Source organism: Hemicordylus capensis, chromosome 4, assembly GCF_027244095.1.
Source record: "Hemicordylus capensis ecotype Gifberg chromosome 4, rHemCap1.1.pri, whole genome shotgun sequence".
In the NCBI taxonomy this organism is placed as follows: domain Eukaryota; kingdom Metazoa; phylum Chordata; class Lepidosauria; order Squamata; family Cordylidae; genus Hemicordylus; species Hemicordylus capensis.
The window spans coordinates 179,010,125-179,033,541 of NC_069660.1; the positions used below are offsets into that span (position 1 = coordinate 179,010,125).

Below are 23,417 nucleotides of genomic sequence, written 5' to 3' on the forward strand. Positions count from 1 at the left end.
AATTTCATCCTCAATGAGGACTAGGGTCTTATTGCTTAACAATCTGTTAACCAGTGTTTACTCCTTCCCACACCTACTAATTTCTCCCTGCGATTCCCAGCTGCCATTTTTTAAAAACATCTTTTTTTTTTTTTACTTCAGCTTCGTGGAGGAAGAGTCAATTTCACCCACCCACCCACCCCGAACTTTGCAGCAGGGAAATATGGCTGCTGGCTTTCCAGTTGGATAGTGAACATTTAGTTCCAGCCTTAGCAATGTGTAATTTAGTAATGTATAAGTCCTAATTATTCAAGTGATTGACACATATACTGTACATGTAAATAAGATGCCAAAAAGATGAAAGGGAAGATTGTCTGAGGAACTGAAAATACGGCTACAGTTTGACAAGCATAGCAACCTTAGATCAAAAGGCAAGAGTCTTTGTATTAAAGCTGCTGAGACAAGGGCCAACTTCAGCTTCTGAAGGATCACAGTCGCTTTGACCTTTACCTTTTTAATGACATCACCTCTTCTTTTCCCAGTGTTTCGGTCTTTTAAGGCAGGTGACAGATGTTCACCGAGAACAAGCAACAGGGGATTATTACCCCACAGGGAGGTTGCTCAGGTGCAGGCTCTGGTATCTTACAATTTGCTCTTTGTCTCAAGTTAAGCCTCAGTATCTACATCTTTGAGAAGATGTCCAGTTGAAAGGCAGCCTAGCTGAAAGTGTCTTGATGTGATGGCAAGTGTATAAGTTCATGTGAACAGCTTAGAGTAGGGATACTCAACTGGCAACCAAGGCACAATGGTTCCCCTGGATTATAAAATCAGTCAAGACACAGGAAAATGTCCTTTTAACAGCACAGAAAACAAAAGAAGTGCTGTCAGAGTATTTAACCCCGGCTGTTCATTTCCACACACGAGCCAAGACACAGAGCAGCTGAGATGCATTAATCAAGGGAGAGTTTTGCCAAAGCCTCTATTGCTGTTTACTGGGGAAGAGAGAGTTAAACAAAGCTTTGCCTGTATCTTTGCTTGGGAAAGAGCAAATCACTGGCTGGTGCTGCACTGCACCTTTGGTTATTTGAGAAGTTTTGCCCTGGATGGAGGTAGCAGTGACAGTGAAGTGTAGCCCGGCAGGGAATTTGTGTAGGGAGCAGAAACAACAAAATAAGAATGATGGAGCAATGCAGGTTCCTTAAGCAGAAAGTAAGAAGGAAGGTATAAGAAAAAAAGTCACACAGGTCTCTTGAAGGAATAAAGTGTAGAATGGGAGAGGGCATGAGCCCATTGCATAAGCAGCGACAAATGTTCCTGGGTGCTATGGGTAAGGGGCCCCCAAGGTGTCCCCAAAGAGACCACCCCACAGCCATAACCGCCCCTGCCGCAGCCACCCGTCGCACTGCTGCCCCTCCGCCACTTCTTAGCTTGGCCTCCGGGGGTGGGAGTGATTAGAGCAGGGCAGGCCACCCCCCATGGTAGCAGCGGGCCTCTCTTCTCTAGCCAAACTGCACAGCTGCACAGTTCAACTGGTGGATGTCACATGCCTGTGACAATACGGGCATGCGACGTCTACCACAGTCAAACTGTGCAGCTGTGCAGTTCGGCCAGAGGAGATAGGCCCGCTGCTGCCACCACACCCACCACTGCCATGGGGGGTGGCTTATCCTGCTCAGCACACACCCCACCCCGGAAGTCAAGCTAAGTAGCAGCAGTGCGGCAGGGGGAGAGGTGGTGGGCGGGCAGGGGTGGTATCGAGATGCTTGTTGCCCCGCCCCTTACATCTGACATCAGACTCAGGGGGCCTGGCTTGGGGTGCGGGGGCAAAGCACGCATGAGAGGGGGGGCCCTACCCAGGTTTTGTCCCCTGGCCAATGGGAGTCTTCCTACGTGCCCGAGAGAGGGGAAGGGAGGGGTACATTTTTGCCTCTAGAAGGGCAACAAAATACCCACCAAACATGAATCTATGGTCATACTGGCCTCAACTTTAAAAAAAAAGAAGAGAGAGTAAGAGTGCTTCCATGTGAATCAAAAGCCCTCTTCAGAATGCATCCTTTCCACATTCTTTGGTCACATGGAAGGGGACATGGCAGTGTTCTGGCTATCTATGCCCCAGCACCATGTCCCTGCTGGCCATGCCTCCAGGTACCTGCTTATTCAGCATTTGTCTGCAGAGGACAGCAGTGAATGTGGGGCAGGTTTGGTTCCAAATTGGATGGAAGCATCCTTCTTATGTTCAGCACTGCCCTCTGCAGACAAACACTGAATGTGTGGATGTCCAAGGGGTGTGGCCAGCCAGCATGGCGGAAGTGGGGTTGTGGGCAGCTGATGTGCTTTCATTTCCCATTTCATATGTTTAACAAATGTGGGAGGAATAATTTCTGAAAAGGGAAGAGGTGTTTAATGCTTTGGGGATACGGCCATTCCTGTCCTGGCTTGTGTTTCTCAGACTATCGGGGCAGGGTCCGCCCTGGTTGCATATGAATGGGAGACTTGATGTGTGAGCACTGCAAGATATTCCCCTCAGGGAATGAAGCCGTTCTGGGAAGAGCAGAAGGTTCCAAGTTCCCTCCCTGGCTTCTCCAAGATAGGGCTGAGAGAGATTCCTGCCTGCAACCTTGGAGAAGCCACTGCCAGTCTGTGAAGACAATACTGAGCTAGATAGACCAATGGTCTGACTCAGTATATGGCAGTTTCCTATGTTCCTAAGACAGCACTATCATTTTGCTAAAACAGAGATGGTAGCTCTAAACTTCTGCAACAGGAAGTATCTTCTTCTGTTTGTCAACTAATAATACTCATATTAGCTACAAGTTGGCCAATTACCTTTGTTATTTTATATTAATTTTGAGTTAGTCAATTGAAATATCCTTCTTCTATGCATGCGGGAGATCAACATAACAAGTGCTAAGTTTTTTCCATTCTTAACATAATGCTTAGGAGCCAGCCTAATTATACAGCCCATAAAGATGCTTTCTATTCCTACAGGTTACACTTTTGAGCTACGGAAGCGCCTAGCAAATGCTATTCTTGGACAGGAAAGAATCTGTGGTCTGCAATAAAACTGTATTTGAATATTTCAGAGATACATTACCTCCTCCACATGAGACTGAGCACTGAGAATGGATGATGGCCCATGTATAGTTATGCTTCAGTGCTGTCATTTTTTCATCTTCTACCTTAGGAAGGGAATATTCCCAGGTGATTCCTGGGTTTTTACCTTGAGAGAGAAGCTAAGGAAGGAAATTGAGAGAAAAATATGGTCAGCATCTTCTTAGCACATGCCAAAGTTTTGAAAATTGTATAAGGACTTCCCTGAATGAGGAATCTCTGCAAAGAATATGTGCCTTGAAAGTATTTATTTACATTTTTTTTACATTTTCCTTCCTCCAAGGAGCCCAGAGCAATGTACTACATACTTGAGTTTCTCTTTCACAACAACCCTGTGAAATAGGTTAGGCTGAGAGAGAAGTGACTGGCCCAGAGTCACCCAGCAAGTATCATGGCTGAATTGGGATTTGAACTCGGGTCTCCCCGGTCCTAGTCCAGCACTCTAACCACTATAACACGCTGGCTCAGCTGATCAGCAAGCATATAGCTAGAATTGCCACCAAAAGCTATATTTGAGAAGGCTTTAGAGGACCTGCTCAGATATAACAACTGCAGCAATTACAATGGAAGCCAAAAGATTTTATTTAACATCTTTTGTATCCCACCCCTTTCTCCAAAGTACTTAAGTTTGTTTATCTCATAACAAACCTGTAAGGGAGGTCATGGTAGGTTAGAGTGACTAGGTCTAGTGACTAGCTGTAGTTCAAAATATGCACCCATATCCACTATGCCACAGCTGTACAACTTTGGTCCTCTTCACTGGGTTAGATTTCTCAGGGTGAGAAAGTGGGGTAGGAAGAATCATACAGATTTAACCTGAAGCAAAATTCAAGGTGAAATTGGAGTGGTTTTAATTCTTCTAGAGTTTTGGGACTGGGCAGCAATTAGATTCATGAGCTGATACTTAAAATAAAGGACATAGACACACCACAGGTAGGGTCCATCATTTCAACACACTTTAGCTCCCAAGATAGAAACATTTTGTGTTATGGAAGCTATCATGGCATTTGACATCTAGAAAGTGGCAAGGATGGAAGAGGTATCAAGTCATAACCAAATTGCCTTTGCCAGGTGCTGACTTCCTCCTAGACTTCTAACTGGCCTATATGATATAGCATGAAAAGCCACAGCAGGCCCAACCCCTTCAGAGATGTGGCCTGCTCCTCACACAATGTACTGGGGCAAGGGACAAACCAATGACTGCCATAGTGAGTCTTGACCCAATCAGGCAAGGATTCAGGCCATGCACCACCCCCTAGCTGTGGCCAAAACAGGGAACTGCAGGCAGATCAGCCACACGTCAAGAAAGCTAATAGGCCAGAGGAGAACTTTCTGGGCTCTATAAAACCTTCTAGGTCAGCATTGCTAATAGGTCTGAGCAACTAGAAGATTTTGTTCTTGCTAGCTACAGGGCACCCCTGCCCTCAACTCAACAGGAGCTGGGTCTGACACTGCTACCACACTGGCACCAGGGCTGGACTTAGATCACAACAAGCTGTGAGAGCAAAATGCTGCCAAAACACTTCACTGTTCATATGATGCAGTTACAAGGATCCTGCTGCAAACTATTTATGTGCTGGATACCCTGCTGTTCCCATTAAATCTTCTATAAATGACTGGGGATTCAGCAGGTTTGAATATCAAGCCCTGTATTTAGAAACTTGAGTAGTAAATAGTTGTGACTGGCTAGTGTGAGTTCTATATAGCTTCACCCGTTTCCTCTTTTAAATATCTTCTTATATCATTGGAATTTGGCTCTCTCTGTCATGATTATTGGTCTGACTGCAGAGGAGGTTTAATAAGGGTTCTTTTCCCTGTAACAGTTCTTCAGTTCATAGAAGTACACCGCATAGTTGGCTGGTCTAGGATGTGTCCAAATGAAACCTGCTTCCATGACCGTGCCCAAATGGTATCTTCCCTCAGCACTGCAGCACTAAGCAAGAAGGTGCTCCAGGCTCTTGATCATCTTGGTTGCCCTTTTCTGCACCTTTTCCAGTTCTACAATGTCTTTCTTAAGATATGGGGACCAGAACTGTACCCTGTACTCCAGATGTGGCAGCACCATAGATATGTATAAGAGCATTATAATATTAGCATTTTTATTTTCAATCCTCTTCCTAATAATCCCTAGCATAGAATTTGCCTTTTTCACAGCTGCCATGCACTGAGTCAACACTTTCAGAGCTTTCCACCATGACACCAAGATCTCTCTCCTGGTGAGTCACTGACAGCTCAGACCCATCAGTGTAAACATGAAGTTGGGTTTTTTTGCCCCAATATGCATCATTTTACACTTGCTAAAATTGAACTGCATTTGCCACTTTGTCACTCACTCAACCAGTTTGGAGAGATCCTTTTGTAGGTTCTCACAATCTGTTTTGGATTTCACTACCCTAAATACTTTTGTATCATCTGCATATCTGGTGACTTTGCTGCTTACCCCAACTTCTAGATAATTCATGAACAAGTTAAAGAGCACTGGTCCAAGTATAGATCCCTGGGAGACTCCACTTCTTACTTCCCTCCATTGTGAACACTGTCCATTTATTCCTACCCTCTGTTTCCTGTCCTTCAACCAGTTAGCTAGCGATTTGCTAGTGAACTGAATGGCGAAAAACAATTCATGCACACCCCTACTCACCCCATACTGAGGTGTCCCTACAGCTGTAGAAAATTTGGATAAAATCGGTTAGGCGGTTCACTATTTAGTCCTCTTTTGCCTCAAATGTTCACATGTCCACCATCTTGAACTGGGTGGATGACATATTCACGAACTACACAATTAAGGTGTCCCTTTGTGTCACTCACTACAACTGTACCAAATTTGGATCAAATTGGTTAGGTGGTCCACAAGTTAGCCCACTTGCACCTCAAGTATTCATGCGTCCGCCATCTTGAAACAGGTGGATGACACAAACTACACCATTGAGGTTTCATTTTGTGTCATTTACTACACCTGTAGCAAATTTGGTCCAAATCAGTTAGGCGGTCCACAAGTTAGCTGACTTGCACCTCAACTGTTTACGCATCCGCCACCTTAGATTGGGCTGGATGACATCATCACAGACTGCACTATTGGGGCATCCCTATGTGTCCCTAAAGCTGTAACAAATTTGGCTCAAATTGGTTAGGTGGTTCACAAGTTAGCCCAGTTACACTTCAAATATTCATGTGTCCGCCATCTTGAACTGAGGTGGATGACATCATTACAAAGTACACCACTGAGGTGCCCCCCGTGTGCCACTCACTATAACTGTACCAAATTTGGTTCAAATCAGTTAGGTGGTTCACAAATTAGCCCACTTGCATCTCAAAAGTTCATGTATTCACCATCTTGAATTGGGGTGGAAAATATCATTACAAACTGAGTCACTGAGTTGTCCCTATAGCTGTAACAAATTTGGTTCAAATCAGTTAGGTAATTAGCCCACTTGAGCCTCAAATGTTTAGGTGTCTGCCATCTTGAATCGGGGTGGATGACATCATCACAAACTATGCTGTTGAGGTGTCCCTACAACTGTACCCAATTTGGTTCATATTGGTCCAGGCATTGAGAAGTTGATAGTTCGGGACACACACATGGACACACAGAATGCCAGATAAACTTCACATGCTTCCTTTACTTAAGGAAAATAGGCTAAAAAATTAGTAAAAGAAAATAAAAGGCTAAAAGCAGTTGGCACTGTAAATTAAGAGAGACAGATAAGTCAGCAGGCACTCTCTCTCTCTCTCTCTCTCTCTCCACTCACTGGGCCAGGCAGGCAGCCAGGCCCAGACCACCACTACCTGTCTCTCCTCTCAGTGCTGCTGCAGTCTCTCTCTGATCCTTCTCTCCTGAGAAATAAATGGCTCCCTGGCTCTCTCTCTCTGACTCCAAACAGTCCCTTAAATATGTTTTGAAAATCCCTCCTCTGGCCTCCCCACTCCCTGTTCCCTCTGCACAGCTAATGGGGTCACAATTGCCCATGACAACACTTGATTTGAATGATAACAAGCCAACCAAGAAGCAAGGAGATCTCAGCCAATCAGAAGCCAGTGCCATTAAACCAATCAGTAAAGGAAAAACAGCCTTCCAAAATGGCACTCGCCACGCGAATCACTCAAATTGATTTGAGCTCGAATCAGGGCTGATTAGATTCAAACTCATATCAGGCTCTTTATTTTAGGGGCAATTTGAGTTTGAATCACTTGAATAGATTCAAATCAAATAGATTTGCACATATTTAGTGTCTGCGCTATCTAAGATGCCACCAGAACCCTCCTTTTCATGGTATACCATTCTTGCCTGGCCATAACGTTTAAGAGTAAATACCCTGTTAAATGTGACTATCATGTTGCAAGTCTCTGTTCCTTGCCCTGTAGTTTCAAGATATGGACCATAGTTGTGAAGTCTCAAAAAGCGATCAGCCCAGTCCACATGTAATATATTATGGCTATGGCTATGATCCTATAGGTTATGGATGAGGCACGCATGTATCATTGGGGCATGCAAGGAGTGGGGAAGGAGCAAACTTCCTCAGGGCCTCATAAGGCTGAGGGCCCCCAACGTATTATTACTATTGTTATCTACTGACAGGATTGGGGGTGGTGGTGGTGTAGGAAGAAGGCCCCAAAACTATGTTTCCCCCGGGCCCTCAATTATCTGTCTATGAATCACTATGGGCAGACTGTTTTGAGTAGCACCTTTTAGCAACAGCAATACAGTCGTTAGTTTGCTTACATTTCCACCATGTATCTTTACTCAGTTACAACATAAGATACCTCTATTACCACACTTTCATTTGTAGGTCCAGGAGTGCTTAGTGTCTCTGGTTGATTATATGGCCTCCGGTAGTCAAACACAGATCCAGCAAACTTATATCTCCCTGGCCAGTCCACAGTCCAATAGCCATTGAGGTAATATTTTTTATTGGTATTGCGGAGAGCTATGTAGGAATTGGAGATGTCCATTTCGTACACGTGGATGTTGCGTGCTCCGGCAGGGATGGTTACTAGTGTATAGTACTCTAGGTGAAGAAGGGAGAGACACACCCTTCAGTAACATAACAAAGGGCACATGAAAGTAGAAGACTGAGGAACATTATCAACATGCCAAGCTTTTCCATGATCTTAGGACACTGTTAGGGACTCTGGGGCTTGAGCAAGAGACCTCATGGCTTCAGTGCTCCATATACATTTCATCCTTGTGTAGCGAGCTACCTGGATTATATAAGCTCGGACTTCAGATCCCTTTTCAAGCACAAAAAGAAATAGAGGAGTAATACAAAATTGGCTTCTCAGATTGGTTGGCAGTATAAACTAAGCTAGTTATGAATGAAGTTAGTATAAACTAAATTAGTTAGGCTTGGATAATACTAGAAGCTTGGCTTTCTATCTAGGGCCTAGGACAATACCTTCTATCACCCCAGTCTCAGATTTTAGGGACCCTGGGATGGAAAAAACAATCTTCAGGTATGCTTTGGCTATGGCTGCTCAAGGCCCTGCCCTGAATCAATCTCATGTTATCAGGGTGCATCACTCTCACAACTGGGTCTCATGCCTCTTCTGCTTGGGATTCTCAATCTGATTATATGGCCTGTTTTTTAATCAGAATTCTTGAAATAGGTTTAGGGATATACCTATGCCCTCGTTGGTGATAGATGCATAAGATGTTGAACTGGCATATTAAAAGGAAATCTGCACACACAATGGGATATATGTGCTGGAATACAATCTCACAGCCCACTTCGTTTCTAAACCCAAGTCTCAGAATTAAGCATGAACTGGGTCCTAGAGTTCTGTGGAACATGATATCTTACATCCTTATTTTAACGCCGTGCTCAAGGAGTTCAGTTACAAGGCAAATCATGAATTCTGGTGACTACTTTTTTTGATCTGAAAGATGAGTTCCAGTTTCAAGAGTGAAGGCCTCTGGCATATGCTATATTTAATCTGACTTTATGAATGTTGAGGGGAATCAAGGGGTGGGGGTAACAGCAGCAGTCAAGTCTCCTCATCCTCTCCACCACTGCCATTACCTCAGGGCCTCCAATGCCCCTCAGTTTTCCTCTCCTTCTCAGCTTCACTTCTCCTGTCCCACCCTTGGGCTCCATTTCTCACCTCATTGTTCTCATCACCCTCCCACACACCTCAGATGTTTGTGTTCAAGCCCAAGAACTCTCAGTTTTTCCTCTTTAGAGAGCTTTCCTTCAGCCCTGTGTTCCTGTTGCTCCATATACAGCCATGTAATAAGACGGGCTCCTCTTTTCCCCTTTACCATCTGTGGATTGTGTGGGTGTGAGAATGGGATGCAGGAAGGGGAAAGAAGCAAGAACATGCTGAGAACCATTAAAAATGTGTCTCTTTATTGCCAAATCCAATCACACCACTGGTCACAGGGCCAAGTGGGCAAAGCTTCTGGAAGAAAAGACCAGCACATTGGTTGCAGCTCTCACACATTCTTATGGCAGATGCATTTTTAGAGAAGACCAGAGGCTATATTAGCAATTTTTTTGTTTGTTGACCTGCATAACTCAAAACATGAAGGCTAACAAAGTTCCTGAAACTTTGCAGTGAGCTGATTTGGACATGACTTTGGAGCAGCATGTGAAGAAGCAAGAGTGCACCACTCTGTCCCCATGTCTCTGGCTCTGTATAAATGTAAGGGGTCAGGGGTGGCTATTCAAACCATGCCAAAAGGGATAACCAGGTCTTCTCTAGGGTTGCCCCTGGGCTCTGGAACATGCTCCCAAAGGAAATTAGAACCTCCTCCTTTCTGGCTGTTTTTAAGCAACTTTTGAAAATGCACCTATTTTATCAGGGTTTTAGTTTATAATGTTTTGAAGTATTAATGATTATTTTAATTTGTTTTATATGATTTAAGGTTTTAATTGTTGTTGGATTTTAACTGAAAATTGCATAGAGATTTTATATGGGGCGAAATATAAGTACAATAAATAAGCTTTCAAAACACTTACGATTTGTAGGGTGGTATTTTGTGTACTGCCCCTTATAGATTTTACAACTTGAATTATCTCCTTTGCATACTCCACAAGCATCTTCCACAGCACTGGAGCCTAAGACATGATCACAGCCAACAGTCTGCAAAATAAGGACCATATGCTCACCTTCATGTATCTAAATTTAGAAAATGGGGATAGGTAACTCAATCTAAAAAGTTACAAGAAAATGAAAATGTTTCCATTCCCTAAATGAACTGTAGGAAACTTCATGTCATCAGACAAGACATGGAAAAAGCAGAAATATGGCAGAGGAGCAAAGCCCATTCATCTCTTATTTGTCAGCATATTACTGCTTACAATATGAAACTACATGTAGATTTGGCTTGAGTTTAACTCCCATCCTCTCTCTCCTTCTCCCTGCCCCCACACCCCACCGATACATTCTGTAGTTGTCCATAAAGGGTCCATCTGCCTGTCCCTGTGGGCCTTTTGGGTGGGAAGGCAGAATAAAAATGGAAAAATAAAAGTTGGAAGGGAACAGTGCTCAACACCAAACTGACCATTTTGAGGAGGAATTCTGGTCTGTTACTCATACACTCCAAAACCCTCCCTCTCTCTGCAGCTTTACTTCCTGGGTGTTTTTCTCCAGCTCTAATATTGCAATTGATCACAGCTGAGATAAAAGCACCTGGGGGAAAGGCCAAAAGGAGGTAAAGCGTAGGACGAGCCTCTATGTTCAGACTGAGGCTCATCATCAATTTTGCTGTTAAACTTGGATCCATGTCCGTATATTATCTATGAAGCAATATTGGCTGCCTCTATCATTTTATATTGTGGGAAGTGAACTGAAGACCTCTGAATGTGAGTAGCTTGTAAATGCTACAGTCTCTCTGAAATAAACAGGAATAAGCATCAATTTGTAAAGCTGTACGACAATGGGGCTATTCGGACGATCAGCAAAAATTGGCCTAGCCTCTGCTAGCCCGATTTTTGCCAATCGTCAGAACCACCAGGCTCGGCTGCGAGCTCGGTGGTTCTGGAGCGGGTAACCCACTCAAGAAGCCCTGCCCCAAAATCAGGTTTGTGGAGCAAGCGCTCCGTAAACCTGGTTTTTAGAATTGTGAGTAGCCGCGGTACGGCTTCGCACTGCACCTACTCATGAGTAGACCCCCCAAGGGGAGGAGAAAATCTGCCTCCCAGCTCCGGGGGTCTCCCCAGTATGCCCTGCGTGCTCACGCAGGGCATACTGGGGCTTCTGGGGGCCACACGGCCCCCGAGCTCCCCAGCCCCTGCCGGCTCCGTCTCGGAGCTGGCAATTGTGTGGGCGGCCGATCTGGCTGCCCAGGGCTCCCTCCCTGCTTGTGAGCGGGGTGAGCGGGCTTAGCCCGCTCTTCCCGCTCACCGCCCCAAACCGGGTCTCACGGATCGTGAGACCTGGTCCAATGAATTTTCAGTAGATTGATCACTGAAATCAGCAACCTGATCCTATGCATTTTTACTTGGAAATAAGTCCCACTGAATGCAATAAGGCTTACTGATAAGTAAGGGCCAAAGAAGATGTGATGGAAGTAGCCATGTTTGTTTATTCAGATGTCTGCTAAGTTGTATAAAGCATAGTGACATAGGAAGCTGCCATATACTGAGTCAGACCATTGATCTATCTAGCTCAGTATTGTCTTCACAAGCTGGCAGCAGCTTTTCCAAGGTTGCAGGTAGGAATCTCTATCAGCCCTATCTTGGAGAAGCCAGGAAGGGAACTTGAAACCTTCTGCCCTTCCTAGAGCGGCTCCATCCCAAGGGGAATATCTTGCAGTGCTCACACTTCTAGTCTCTCATTCATATGCAACCAGGGTGGACCCTGCTTAGCTAAGGGGACAAGTCATGCTTGCTACCACAGGACCAGCTCTCCTAGTAGGGGTGTAAGGGTCTAATTCTTCTATCAAGTAAGGAGCACAGATGAGGGGAAGAGAACCCTTCTCCCTCCCACACTTTACCTCTATGTGCTCTATCTCTTCTCTCTAAGCAAACTCACTTTCTGTGAGTTTTGCTGGGAAGATAAGTCCCTCAGTGATTGAGCATAGGGAGATAGTGGGAGAGGTATTCATTTTAATATAAAATGTTGACACCCTGCCCCCCACTAGATACCTAAACAATACAGACACGTAAACATGCAAACATGGCTGCTTACCATTTTACCTGGTTTGGCCCTAAGTGCACAAAGGATTGCTAGTCAATTGCAGTTTGCAAGCCTTAAAGCTTGCAAGGTATATTCATTTGCGCACATGCTGAGACCAGAACTAGCCATTTTGGGAGACACCAGACTACCACCAAAACAGCAACCCTGCGTCTCCTCCTCCTCTCCCCAAATAATGTGAAGCATATAAAGTGCATCACATGGTGTCACTATGCCGTGACTTCCCCTGCTGCCGCTTGTAGGAGCAGGGAATCTTACAGCATGGTGTTATATTACTAGATGATACCAGAGAAAGAGATATGACTGCCAATGATGTTTTTGGCAGCAGCCGTGCATCTCCCGTAAAATCTAGCTCTAGCCTGACATTTTACGCTCATACCCACCTGCCCTGCCAGAAAAGCACAATAACAAAATATAAGCAAGCAAGGCATTACCCTTTGCCTTCACAGCCAATTAAAGAAATTGCATGCAAGTTAATGGCAAAACATAGTACCTTATTTCATCATTACCTCACAAATCCCTTCAATACAAACATTAGGGCTGTCCTCTGAACATGGGGTCCCATCTTTTACTTTGTTTGACAGAGAAAAGAAGAAATCAAAGCCTTCTGCAATACAGTATAGCTTGCACAAGTCTTGATCTAAAACGCAAACAGAACAATGAACATTCCTTTATTTTTGTCCAATAGTATTGTTACTAGAAGATTTGGAGATTATCCTAACCAGAACGGAGTTTTAAACTACTGGTGAGCCACTGTGGGAAACAGGATGTTGGATTGGATGGGCTTGGGCATTGGGCCTGATCTAGCAGGGCTGTTCTTAAGTTATTACTTTTAATCTAAGACTTTGGTGTCGATTACTAGGAGTTGTACATTTAGCAAGTGAAGTAACTTTACTGATGACAATCTTCTTTTATGGCTGGCTGTTTTATGCTATTTATCATTTATATTTGTGTTTTATTATGTTAATTCTGGGCTGGTGCTTTTACTTTCATATGCCACCCTGAACATGGAAAGGAAGGAATACCAAAGCTTCCTCACTCTGGGAAACAGCAGCTGTAACATGTAGTTTGGACCTTACATATTAAGCTTCAGGGAAGGGTTTGTGTCTTTATTTTGATTTATGTATAGCACCTAGTTACTGTAAGTACTCTAGAAAAATATTCATTATCACCATCACAGGCAAAGAGACTATTTAAAACACATTACTCCTGCAGACATGGAAGCTTGGTTAGAATGCAAGAAATGTGAATGTTCTGGAGATGTAGGATGTTTAATGTTAGCGGCCTTCTTTACATAATAGTAGAATACATGAACAGGGGACTGTATGTGTGTCATTCACTTTGCTTCTTGACCATTTGATTTGTCTGAGTTGGCTCACATGTGGGTTGCATATGTCTTTTTTTAACCGGGGGAGAAGAAAGGGAGATGAAGTGCAGGTGCCTTGCATACACACACATACATGTATGTAGGGGCTGTCATAGGCTGTTTTGCCCAACTCTTCTCCTCTCATCCCGGCAAGGTGACTCCAGGGAAAAGGCCAGGAGAAAATGAAGTGGAGGTATCTGGGCAGGATTGTGAGCAGGCATCTCCTGTTTAGCCTCACACACTCAGCCACAGGATGTGAGACTGGGAAGACCCACCTGTCTCTCTTCTGAAGTGCCTTTCTCTTACTTGTAAAACTGCACAGGTGTCTTCTGCACATGGAAGGGCTGCTTTAGAATTTGTGCTAGGGAACTGCACACACCAAAAAAGAAAAAGAAAGAAACCAAAGATGCTCTACTTTGGTTTCCCGTTTTTTTGTACACAAGTTCTAAATCAGCACTTCCGCCTTTGGAGCCAATCTCTTGTAATTAATATAAGAGCAGAGTCAAATTCAGAAAGGCTGCTGGAGTTAATGCATGAAGATGTATGAGAGAAGGGCACTTTAGAAGAGAGAAAGAGCTCTTCTTGCTTTCCCCCTTTTCAGACCTTCTATTTTATACAAATGTGTCAAACTCTGCAGATCCATGCTGCAAGAGTTCATACAAGTGGAATCATGAGAACTACTGCAGCACTGTACAAACTCTTATGCTAGAGTTTGTGTGAGCATTTGCAGATGAAAGCCATCAGTCATTTTCCTTCTGTTCAGGAGTCTTCAATAATATGGATACTGGCCTAGATGAGGATAGTCTGATTGAATTTAAATCCTAAATTGTCATTTTAATTTCAGTGGTACTACTTGGAGTTATTTTCCTCATCATGTCAGCCAACATTCTTCATGGGTATTAATTTACTGTTTATTTTAGAATCTAGCACAGTATTTTGCCTTTTTTCTTAAAATTTCAGAGTAGAGGCCAGACAACTCTCAAGCCTAAATTGCACTGATTTCAGAGGGAGATGTGTCTAATGGAAGCACTGGAACTTAAAAGTTGATTGGATCAAGCCTAACATTTTTCATCCAGGTTCTGATATAATCAATACCCAAACATCAATTAATTTAGAAATACTGCTATCCCAGTTCTGCTCCTACAACCATTATAATTGAGTTGCCGGTTTGCAACTCAGAGAAGGGCTGAACAGGTGCTGGAAAGGGGTGCATTATGTGACTTTCAAGAGGAGCACGGTATCTGCACAGAGGAGGCACATGTTGGTATCCTACTACACAGAACGGGGATGCTGCAGTGCATATCTTGCATTGCACAAGCCTATGGAGGGGGAGGAGGGACACACTGATCCCTGTGTAAATGATTCCTTTACATGTGGAGCTATGATCTGGTCTACAGGATCATGCCTACAGTTTTAAATGACAGGAATTTAATTATAGATTTAAGTTTACCTTCCACTTGAGTGTAAGGTTTCCACTTGTAGTTCCATCCTCTAAACTGCTTGCTGTTGAATTCGGCACACTGGGCAGCTCTGAAGCCAATGCTGTTCTTTGGGCACTTCTGTCTGTTGCAGAGCTTCAACATCCGAGGGGAACCTTCACAGAACTTTCCTCCATGGGATGGTCTAAAACACAAATTGAAAGAGTACACTCAGGTGTTAATGGATAATCTATATAAAGGTTAAATAAACCAGCCTACAGCAGAGAATAAAACAGGAATTCTTAGCAAACATTTTGACCAGTTAAAAGAATTGTTCAGTTCTGATACTTCTGATCACACAAACAATTATTAATATAGAGCTTTTCCTAAGTGCTCAAAGGTTTCCTAGTTTTCCTGGCTGAGCTAAGATGTGGATAACAGATTTTTCAGCTCATTGTTCATTCTCTTGAACACTGTGCTATCAAGCTTTACAAGAAATGTTGCATGAGCAAGGAGTGCCCCTAAACAGACTAAATGATGGCTGCATTCGCACGTAACGGGAAACCAGAGGTGAAGGAGCCGGAGGTTGACTTTCTTGTATGTCCAAATCTGTGAAACCCCAGGCCTGACCACAGTCCTGTCAGAAAAATGACCCAAAGTTGAAACCTGAAACCTCAGCCTGTAGTGAGTTTCACTACTCCTACCAGAGGTTTGCAGCCAGCTGCCGTACATCTGAATTCTGAATTGCACGATGCGCTCACTGTAACCAGAGTCGAGGGAGGAAGCTCCCCCCTCTCTCTGGCTGTGATTGGCTGTTGGGGCTGTCATTCATGTCAGAAGGAAGCCTATAAAGCCAGTTCCCCCTCTGCAGTCTCCCTGACTGCAGTTTGGTTGCTGCCCGTTTCATCCTAATGTAGACAGGTAAGCACACTGGGAAGTGGAACAGTGGGTCCTGGACCCTTGGTTCCATGTTACGTGTGATGGGCACGTAGTTATGACCTTTGCCACCATGTGAAATTTGAGGGATGGGGGTTTACTGTGCATTAGTATCTCACTCCTCAAACTGTCTTTTTTCTCTTTTGGGGGCAGCAGTTTTGCTGCCAAGCAATTTTTAAAAACAGAATATTGCATGGGAGGGGATAGCAGTACATTTTATAGAGTGGGGCTACCAACCTTCTCCTGCTTATAACTACTGCTTCCTCCACTGAGTATGGCAGCTGGGCTGCTGCTGGGCACCAGGGTTGCCTGCCACCAACTCCATTGGCTGTTGTTGATGGGCACAAGACCAAGGGCCCCACACTAAAAGAGCCAGCCTCCAGTACAATTGCCTTCACCTCTCCTTTGTGCAAAAATGGAAGAGAAGAGACAGAGAGTGGAATAGGGCATGAAGAGAAGGTACTCGGCTCTCCCCTTTCCCCTTTCCTTTCCAACTGCATGGAGGATGGAGGCTCAATGACAGAGGAGACAGTGACAGGGAGCATCTGGTGGGCTGGCATTTTTTATTCCAGTCCAAAGCATGCCCCCCGCTCTCGCCACCACCTCTTGCTTATTGAAACCAGGTTGGTGGTGGAAGTTCAGGGGATGGGCAGACAGGCAAGAGGTTCAGGGCACCCACCCAAAGATTTGGGGCATGTCACCCTTGTACCAGTGCTAACAATGCCTGTGTATTCCATTACACCACTACATTATACCAAATTGAATTTCCAACCAAGAAATCTTGCAGATTGTATGCAAAATAGTACTCTAACCCCCACAATATCACAATTCTACTAAAGAGGGACAGAATCGGTATTTTGTAACTGACAAACCTATTCATGTGATAAATAATCTTGCTGGGGTAAGATACTGATGGCATATCATCTGATATTGGCCTCCCTTCTCATAAAAGCAAAATGATTATTTGCAGGTCTTGCCAGGATAGCTTGCCAGGGATTCTCAGAAAGGACCACATTAAGGTCTCTGTACCTGATGCAGAACATTTAAATCAAAAACATTTATCCAATGCTGCTTTCAAAATATTTCGGGATTTGTTAATATAGAAATTGTATTCTGAAGAGTACAGAAATCTTAGATGTGATCCAGTCAAAGTTATGCACTTACAAGTTCAACAGGAAAAATTAAGCATCTTGGCCACTGAAATAGAAACAATTTAAAAGCACTTCCATTTGAGTAGACATATAACCTAGATGAACAAGGGCAATATTAGGAAAGTGAAAGCTTTTATGAAATCTAAAGTTTAGAATGAGCTGAGGTTGGTGAGGGATGCTAAGAGCAACAGACAGGACTTTGTCAGTATTTTTGAGATAGGTATTTTGAGGTAGGAGGAACAGAAGAAAACAGTAGACCTACTGCTCAGTAAGGAAGGTGGAATGTTTATGGGTGATGAACAAAAGGTGGAACTCTTATTTTGCGTCCATCTTCTCCCAAAAGAGCAACTATGTATAACCTCACAAAAACTGTGTGACCAGTGAGGGAACTATGTGAATAGTGTAGTTCAAGATTGATGAGGAATTGGTCAGGCTTCTGTACCAGAGAAAATACTGTAAGAGATTATAAAGCCATTCATCTGTAATCATCTTGATGACAGAGCAGTGATTAGTAAAAGTCAGCATGAATTTGTCAAGAATAAATTCTGCCAGATTAATTGTATCTTTTTTTAATTGATTGTGGGAATGCAGTATAATTTATCTGATTTCATGATATTTTGGCTAGTAAACTGGACAAAAGCATGCTAGATGATTGTCAGGTGCTTTCATCTGCAAAATGGTTTTCAATAGTTCCTATCAAATGGGAGGGAAGTTTCAAATGGGATACTGCATGGCTCTCTCCTGGTCCTGGTACACCAAGATTTTATCAATTATTTAGATCACTGCCATGAAATGCAAGTTTTTGGTGGTATATAAACATGTAAAATAAATAAATAAAAAGGGTGGAGGGAATCCATATCAGATTTGCTGATCACAAAAAACTGGAAGGAATAATTACCCCCTCAGAAGACAGGAAGACAATTCAAAATGGTCTTTACTGAGTAGACAACTGGGTTGAAATGAACAAAATGAAATTCAACAGAAATAAGTGCAAATAATAAATAAAATCTGCACTTAGGCAAATAAAATGTATTAAATTGACAGGTAGATGATAGGAAAATACCTGCCTTGGCAGTAGTATGTGTGAAAAGGATCTTGGGATTGTAGTCTTATCACAAGCTGAACGTAAGTCAGCAGTGTGATGAAGCTGCAAATAAGACCAATGCGATTTTAGACTGCTTTATCAGAACAATAGCTTCCAAATTGTGAAAAGTAATAGTTCCAGTTTATCCTGCATGTATTAGACCTCTTCTGGAGTACTGTGTCCAATCCTAAGGCCATACTTTAAAAAAGATTGTAGACAAATGGGAATGGGCTCAGAGGATAGATAGTCACAGGTTTGGAAAACAAGCCCTATGAGGAAGGTTTGAAGGAAGGGAGTATATGTAGCTTGGAGAAAAGAAGACTGGGGCAGGGGCATGACTGCACTCTTCAAATACCCAAAGGGATGTCACACAGAAGAGGGCAAAGTCTTGTTCTCTGCTGTGCCAGAGGGTAGGACAAGATTTAATGGGCTTATGTTACAGTGGGTAGACTGAACATTGGGCTGAAAATCAGGAGAAACTTCTTAATGGCAAGAGCAGTTCAATAATGCAACACATTTCTTAGGAGGTGGTAAGGCTCTCCTCTCTGGAAGTTGTCAAGCAGAGGATGGGCAGCTATGTGTTGGGGATGCCCTAGTTCAGGATTTCCTGCAGTGAGCTGGGGTCAGACTAGAAATCATGCAAGACCCCCTCCCACACTATGATTCTATGGCATCTGTGTTGGGGCTGAAATCAACCCAGAGAGTCCTCAGAACTATTCTAATGAATTCTAAAAATGCTTATATGCCAAAGCTAAAAAAGCTTCATGACTCTTGGTGGAGCGTACATTAAGGCTCTTAAAATATTTTCCTTTGTGCCAAAGGGAGGTCAGCTGATAAGCCTGAGGAACTACAGTTATGCATACCATATTATATCCTAAGTTTACCTCCTAAATAAGCAGACATCCTGCGACTACCAGACAAATCTACTTCTGCTATGATTACTGAGCATATACTGAGCAACAATATTTGGTCAAGTGCTACTGACAAAAACTCCTTTCCCTAGGAAAAACTCCTATTGAAAAAACTCCTTCCTCAAAAGCATATGACAGTCAAATGGAGCAAGTAGACAAGATTGGTCAGATTCAGTACAGATATTCCTGACTACTAGATCACTACTTTTCAAAGCCTCCACTCCATCCTGTCTGATGTCAGATCTACATATGCAGCAAAATGAAGTGGTACAATCTTGAGGCAGTAGAATGGACTATCGCTCTTCAGATTCTGATACAATTTTTAAAATTATCTCCTGAGTAAATCATCACACACACACACACACACACGCACACACACACACACACACACACACACTCACTCACCCTCCCAGCATATACAAAATTGGCAAGCACAGAACTAGCTGAGCCATAATCTTCCTCCACGATATTTTCAAATTTCAAAGCATATAATTTTCCAAGCATTTAAGCATTCAAAAATGGCATTCCCCACCTACAGTCTGAAGAGATACAGTCCATTCTACCATTTCAGGATACATTTTTTTAAACAATCTATCAATATCCATTGCTTATATCCTTAAAATTCAAATAAACTGAACTCTAAATATGGCCATGTACCTTTATGCATTCAATAGCAAACATCTGCTCTTATATTCATAATCTTTATTACGGTCGTTGACCAGCACAAGTTGTAAAACAGTAATACTATACAATAAATGCAATATAAAGAACGTGTTGCAGTATTACGGAGATTAAAATTGATGTAGCAATAAGACTGAGGGGGGGGAATCTAAAAAGACAAAATTTTAAAGCATGTTATAAAGCACAAACAGAATAGGTAAAATGCATGTAAGCTAAAAAGGACTCAGCCAAACACTTTGTTTCAGTCAAAAAGCAGTATAAAATCAGAACAAATTTAAAAGAGAGGATAATCAGCATTCTATGGGGTCCTGCTCAGCACAGAGTCACTGAAAATACTAGTAAAATACTAGTGAAATAGATTAAAATAAAAGGGCAGCTTATTCCTGCTTATTGAACAATTACAACTCCAAACACAGCTCAACTCCCAATCTGGGAGGAGATATACAATTCAGGGGCTCTATAAAGTGTTAGCATTGAATTAGCTACTTTTAATTATATTATATTGGTTAGTCAATCAAGATAAGCTTGGTCATCTGAGCAAGCTGGAGGTTCAAGAGCAAACTGGACCTGACATTTCAACAGATCAATGATATAATGCATTCACTATCTCAGTGTTTGATGAGATAAAGGAAATAGGAACATAAGGGAAATGATTAAAGATTGAATGCTTTCAAAAAGAATCTGCTGTGAATTGTGTCCAAAAGATACAAGTCATATTGTTATAAAACTGCTTTATAATTTTAAAGTTCAGGTGTTGCTCACATGATCATCCATCTAACAAGTAAGCTTCATATGACTGAAAGTATTTCTGGATCACCTGAAGGGAACACTGCTGTGACTGTGAATGCCCCGAAGATACAAAACACACCAATCCCTCTTCATTCTGATCAAAACCATATCTAGAGTGCGTGGCTATTTCAAGATTCAAAAGGAAACACAGGAACACTTCAGAGTAAGAAACAGAAAGGTATCCAATATCACTTGGTTTTCTTTACATAGCGAGAACACTTGGGAAAGATTTCTGAATTTCATTAATATTTGCCTTTCGTCTTGAAAGTGAAGCTTCGTAAGTGCATTTTCATGAGGGATAATATTGCTGATCAAAGATAGACCAGACAGTATTCCAGATACATCTAAATCAAACTGCTAATAAACAACAAACAATAACAAATGATAAGCATTGTGGGTCAGTGGTTAAAGAGTTGAACTGGGAAGAGATAGGTTCAAATCCTTGCAGTGCCACAAAGTTTGCTGGGTCAGTCACAGTCACTCAGCCTTATCTACTTCACAGGGCTGTTATGCTAAGCATGATACAGCCTAGAGCTCCTTAGAAGAAAGGTGAGATTAATAATATTTTTCCTTAAATGGGAAATACTTTGCAGAAGTGGCCAAGAGTTTGCTGAACTTTCATGTTTGTGAGGAATATCCTCTCCTACCCACCAACTGTTCAAAACGTTTATTTTTACATCTGTATCCTTTCTTTCCTCCAAGCAATACTGTGCAGCATAATCCTATGCATGTTTACTCAGAAGCAAGTCCCACTAAATTCAAAGGGGCTAGCATCCAGGTGAGGAGATGATCCTTTATTCAAATGGGATATTCTTTCAACTCAGTCAAGGCTTCCCAACCAGTGGTACTCAAGATCTTGCTGAACTACGACTCCCATCATCCCCAGCCACGATAAATCGTAGCTGGGGATTAGAGTCATTGTAGTTTTGCAATATCTGGAGTACCACAGGTTGGGAACCGCTGTGCTCAATGAACATAGCAAGATGCCTTACACTGGGTTAGACCACTGCTCCATGCTGCTCAGTATTGTCTACACTGGCAGCAGTTCCTCAAAGTCTCAAGTAGTTGCATTTCTCAGTCTTGCTCCCTGAGAGCCTTTTAACTGGACATCAAATATGGTATCTTATGAATGCAGAAATCCTATTTACACATACAATCTGTGTACAGTGACACAGAAATGTGCACACACACCGTTATTCAAACATTATGTTCAACACAAATACAGCAGCACACATTCTTCTGTATCGTGCATTTGAAAATGAACCATGGTTCACTCTGAAAATGAATGCATGTACAGCCATTCACACAAAAACATGTACATGTGGACAGATAGTTATATGCACTTACAACATAATGTCTGGATAGAGTTAAAGGTATATGCCACCTACTACTGTGCTCTGGGCAATTGCATCATGCTAACTCTCAAAAGAGGGTAAAGATCTACACTTTTGTGAACACTGATATTTGCTGTAGACAGGAAATACATCAACCACTTATCTTTTGTGAAACACAGCACTATGCCCATGCGCTTGGACTGCCAGAACAAGTCTTAAACATAATGCAATACAAAGATAATGATGGTTCTCTTTGGTAATGTATAGCTTGTTCCTCAGCTTTTAGGCTTGAAAATGGAAATATACCTTGGATTAGTACAATTTCGTTCTCGATGAGAGATGCCTCCTCCACAGGTCCTGGAACATGGCGACCATCTGGACCACTCTGACCAAGCCCCATGGATAGGCTTGGGTCCTTCATCACCATACTTCACACACTGACCACCACGACACCACTGCAACATACAATGTTGTTTTGATTTAGATTACTTGTTTGCCCTTTGTGTTGCAACTGCAACATGTTAATCTTTTTACATCAACCATTCACGATTGATTGCAATAATGTATTTTAACCATATTGTAATACGGTACAACTGCAATAGCATATATTGCCTATAAAATTAGTCGAACAGGCTCTTTCTCATCAGCAAGCACGTGTGGGCTTAGATTATCAAGTCTACCTAACCATATAGTATAACACTATACTTAATACTTTTTGTCTTTTCAGAATTTTGTCTTTTCAGAATTTGTCTTTTTGGAACCATTTTATGCTGAATGTGGAAGTGCTCTCTAAGGGCTGTTTCTGAGGAGACAGCAACACATTCAGGCTTACCACCGAGTATATATGTTCAGCAGATAGTTGCATCTAATCCTGCATCTCTAATCGGCAAACCTGTATGATGCATGCATTTTCAAACACTAGTCTGCCACATTCACACTTGACATTAGTGACAGTCAGTTTTCAAAATAAGTTGAGAGAGGAGATCTCAAAATGCAAATATTATTTTGACCATCAAGTCCATGCCAAATCTAGCCCAGATTGTGTGACTGGGCTCATTTGGTCTACTCTTGCTTTAGGCTTTCACTTTTTCCTTCCCTTTCCTCAACCCAGATTTACCATGCAGTGAAAACTCTTGGCAGGAGTCAGCATTAGGTCCAAGATTTTGCCACAAGTAACGTCCAGGACTGCCAGAAATAATGGGAAATACGCCTCCCTATTAGGGATGTCAGTGAACATGGAATGGAGCATTGGTTCACTTACCGTGAAGGCATCTTCTTGTTGCTGGAGTCAAGGACATCACGATGGGTTATCCCCCTCACGCGCTCCTAGGCAGGACTTTGTAACTAGTTTGAAAAACAGAAGCCTCTAGAGCCTGAGGTGGATGACTCGGCCCCCAGTTCTTTCAGGCCAGGTTAAAAAGGTATGACTGCAAACAACGTGTACCAAGAACGTATAAGCAGAATAGAGATAAAAACATATAACTAACAGAAGAGAAACTGTGTCTCATAATACAAGGAGGTT

General features: G+C 42.7%; 1 protein-coding gene across 4 annotated transcripts in view; it reads right to left on the reverse strand.

Annotated features, from left to right (window-relative positions):
• Positions 1-23,417, reverse strand: part of ADAMTS16 (ADAM metallopeptidase with thrombospondin type 1 motif 16) — a 119,212-nt gene that overhangs the window by 37,073 nt on the left and 58,722 nt on the right. For all 4 annotated transcript variants that reach the window (XM_053250585.1, XM_053250588.1, XM_053250587.1 and 1 more), the window contains 6 exons: positions 22,202-22,350; positions 15,042-15,214; positions 12,735-12,865; positions 10,047-10,170; positions 7,852-8,096; positions 3,074-3,212 (listed from right to left, as the gene is read on the reverse strand). In XM_053250585.1, coding sequence (XP_053106560.1) covers positions 3,074-3,212; positions 7,852-8,096; positions 10,047-10,170; positions 12,735-12,865; positions 15,042-15,214; positions 22,202-22,350 — 961 coding nt within the window. The remainder of the gene's footprint in view (positions 1-3,073; positions 3,213-7,851; positions 8,097-10,046; positions 10,171-12,734; positions 12,866-15,041; positions 15,215-22,201; positions 22,351-23,417) is intronic.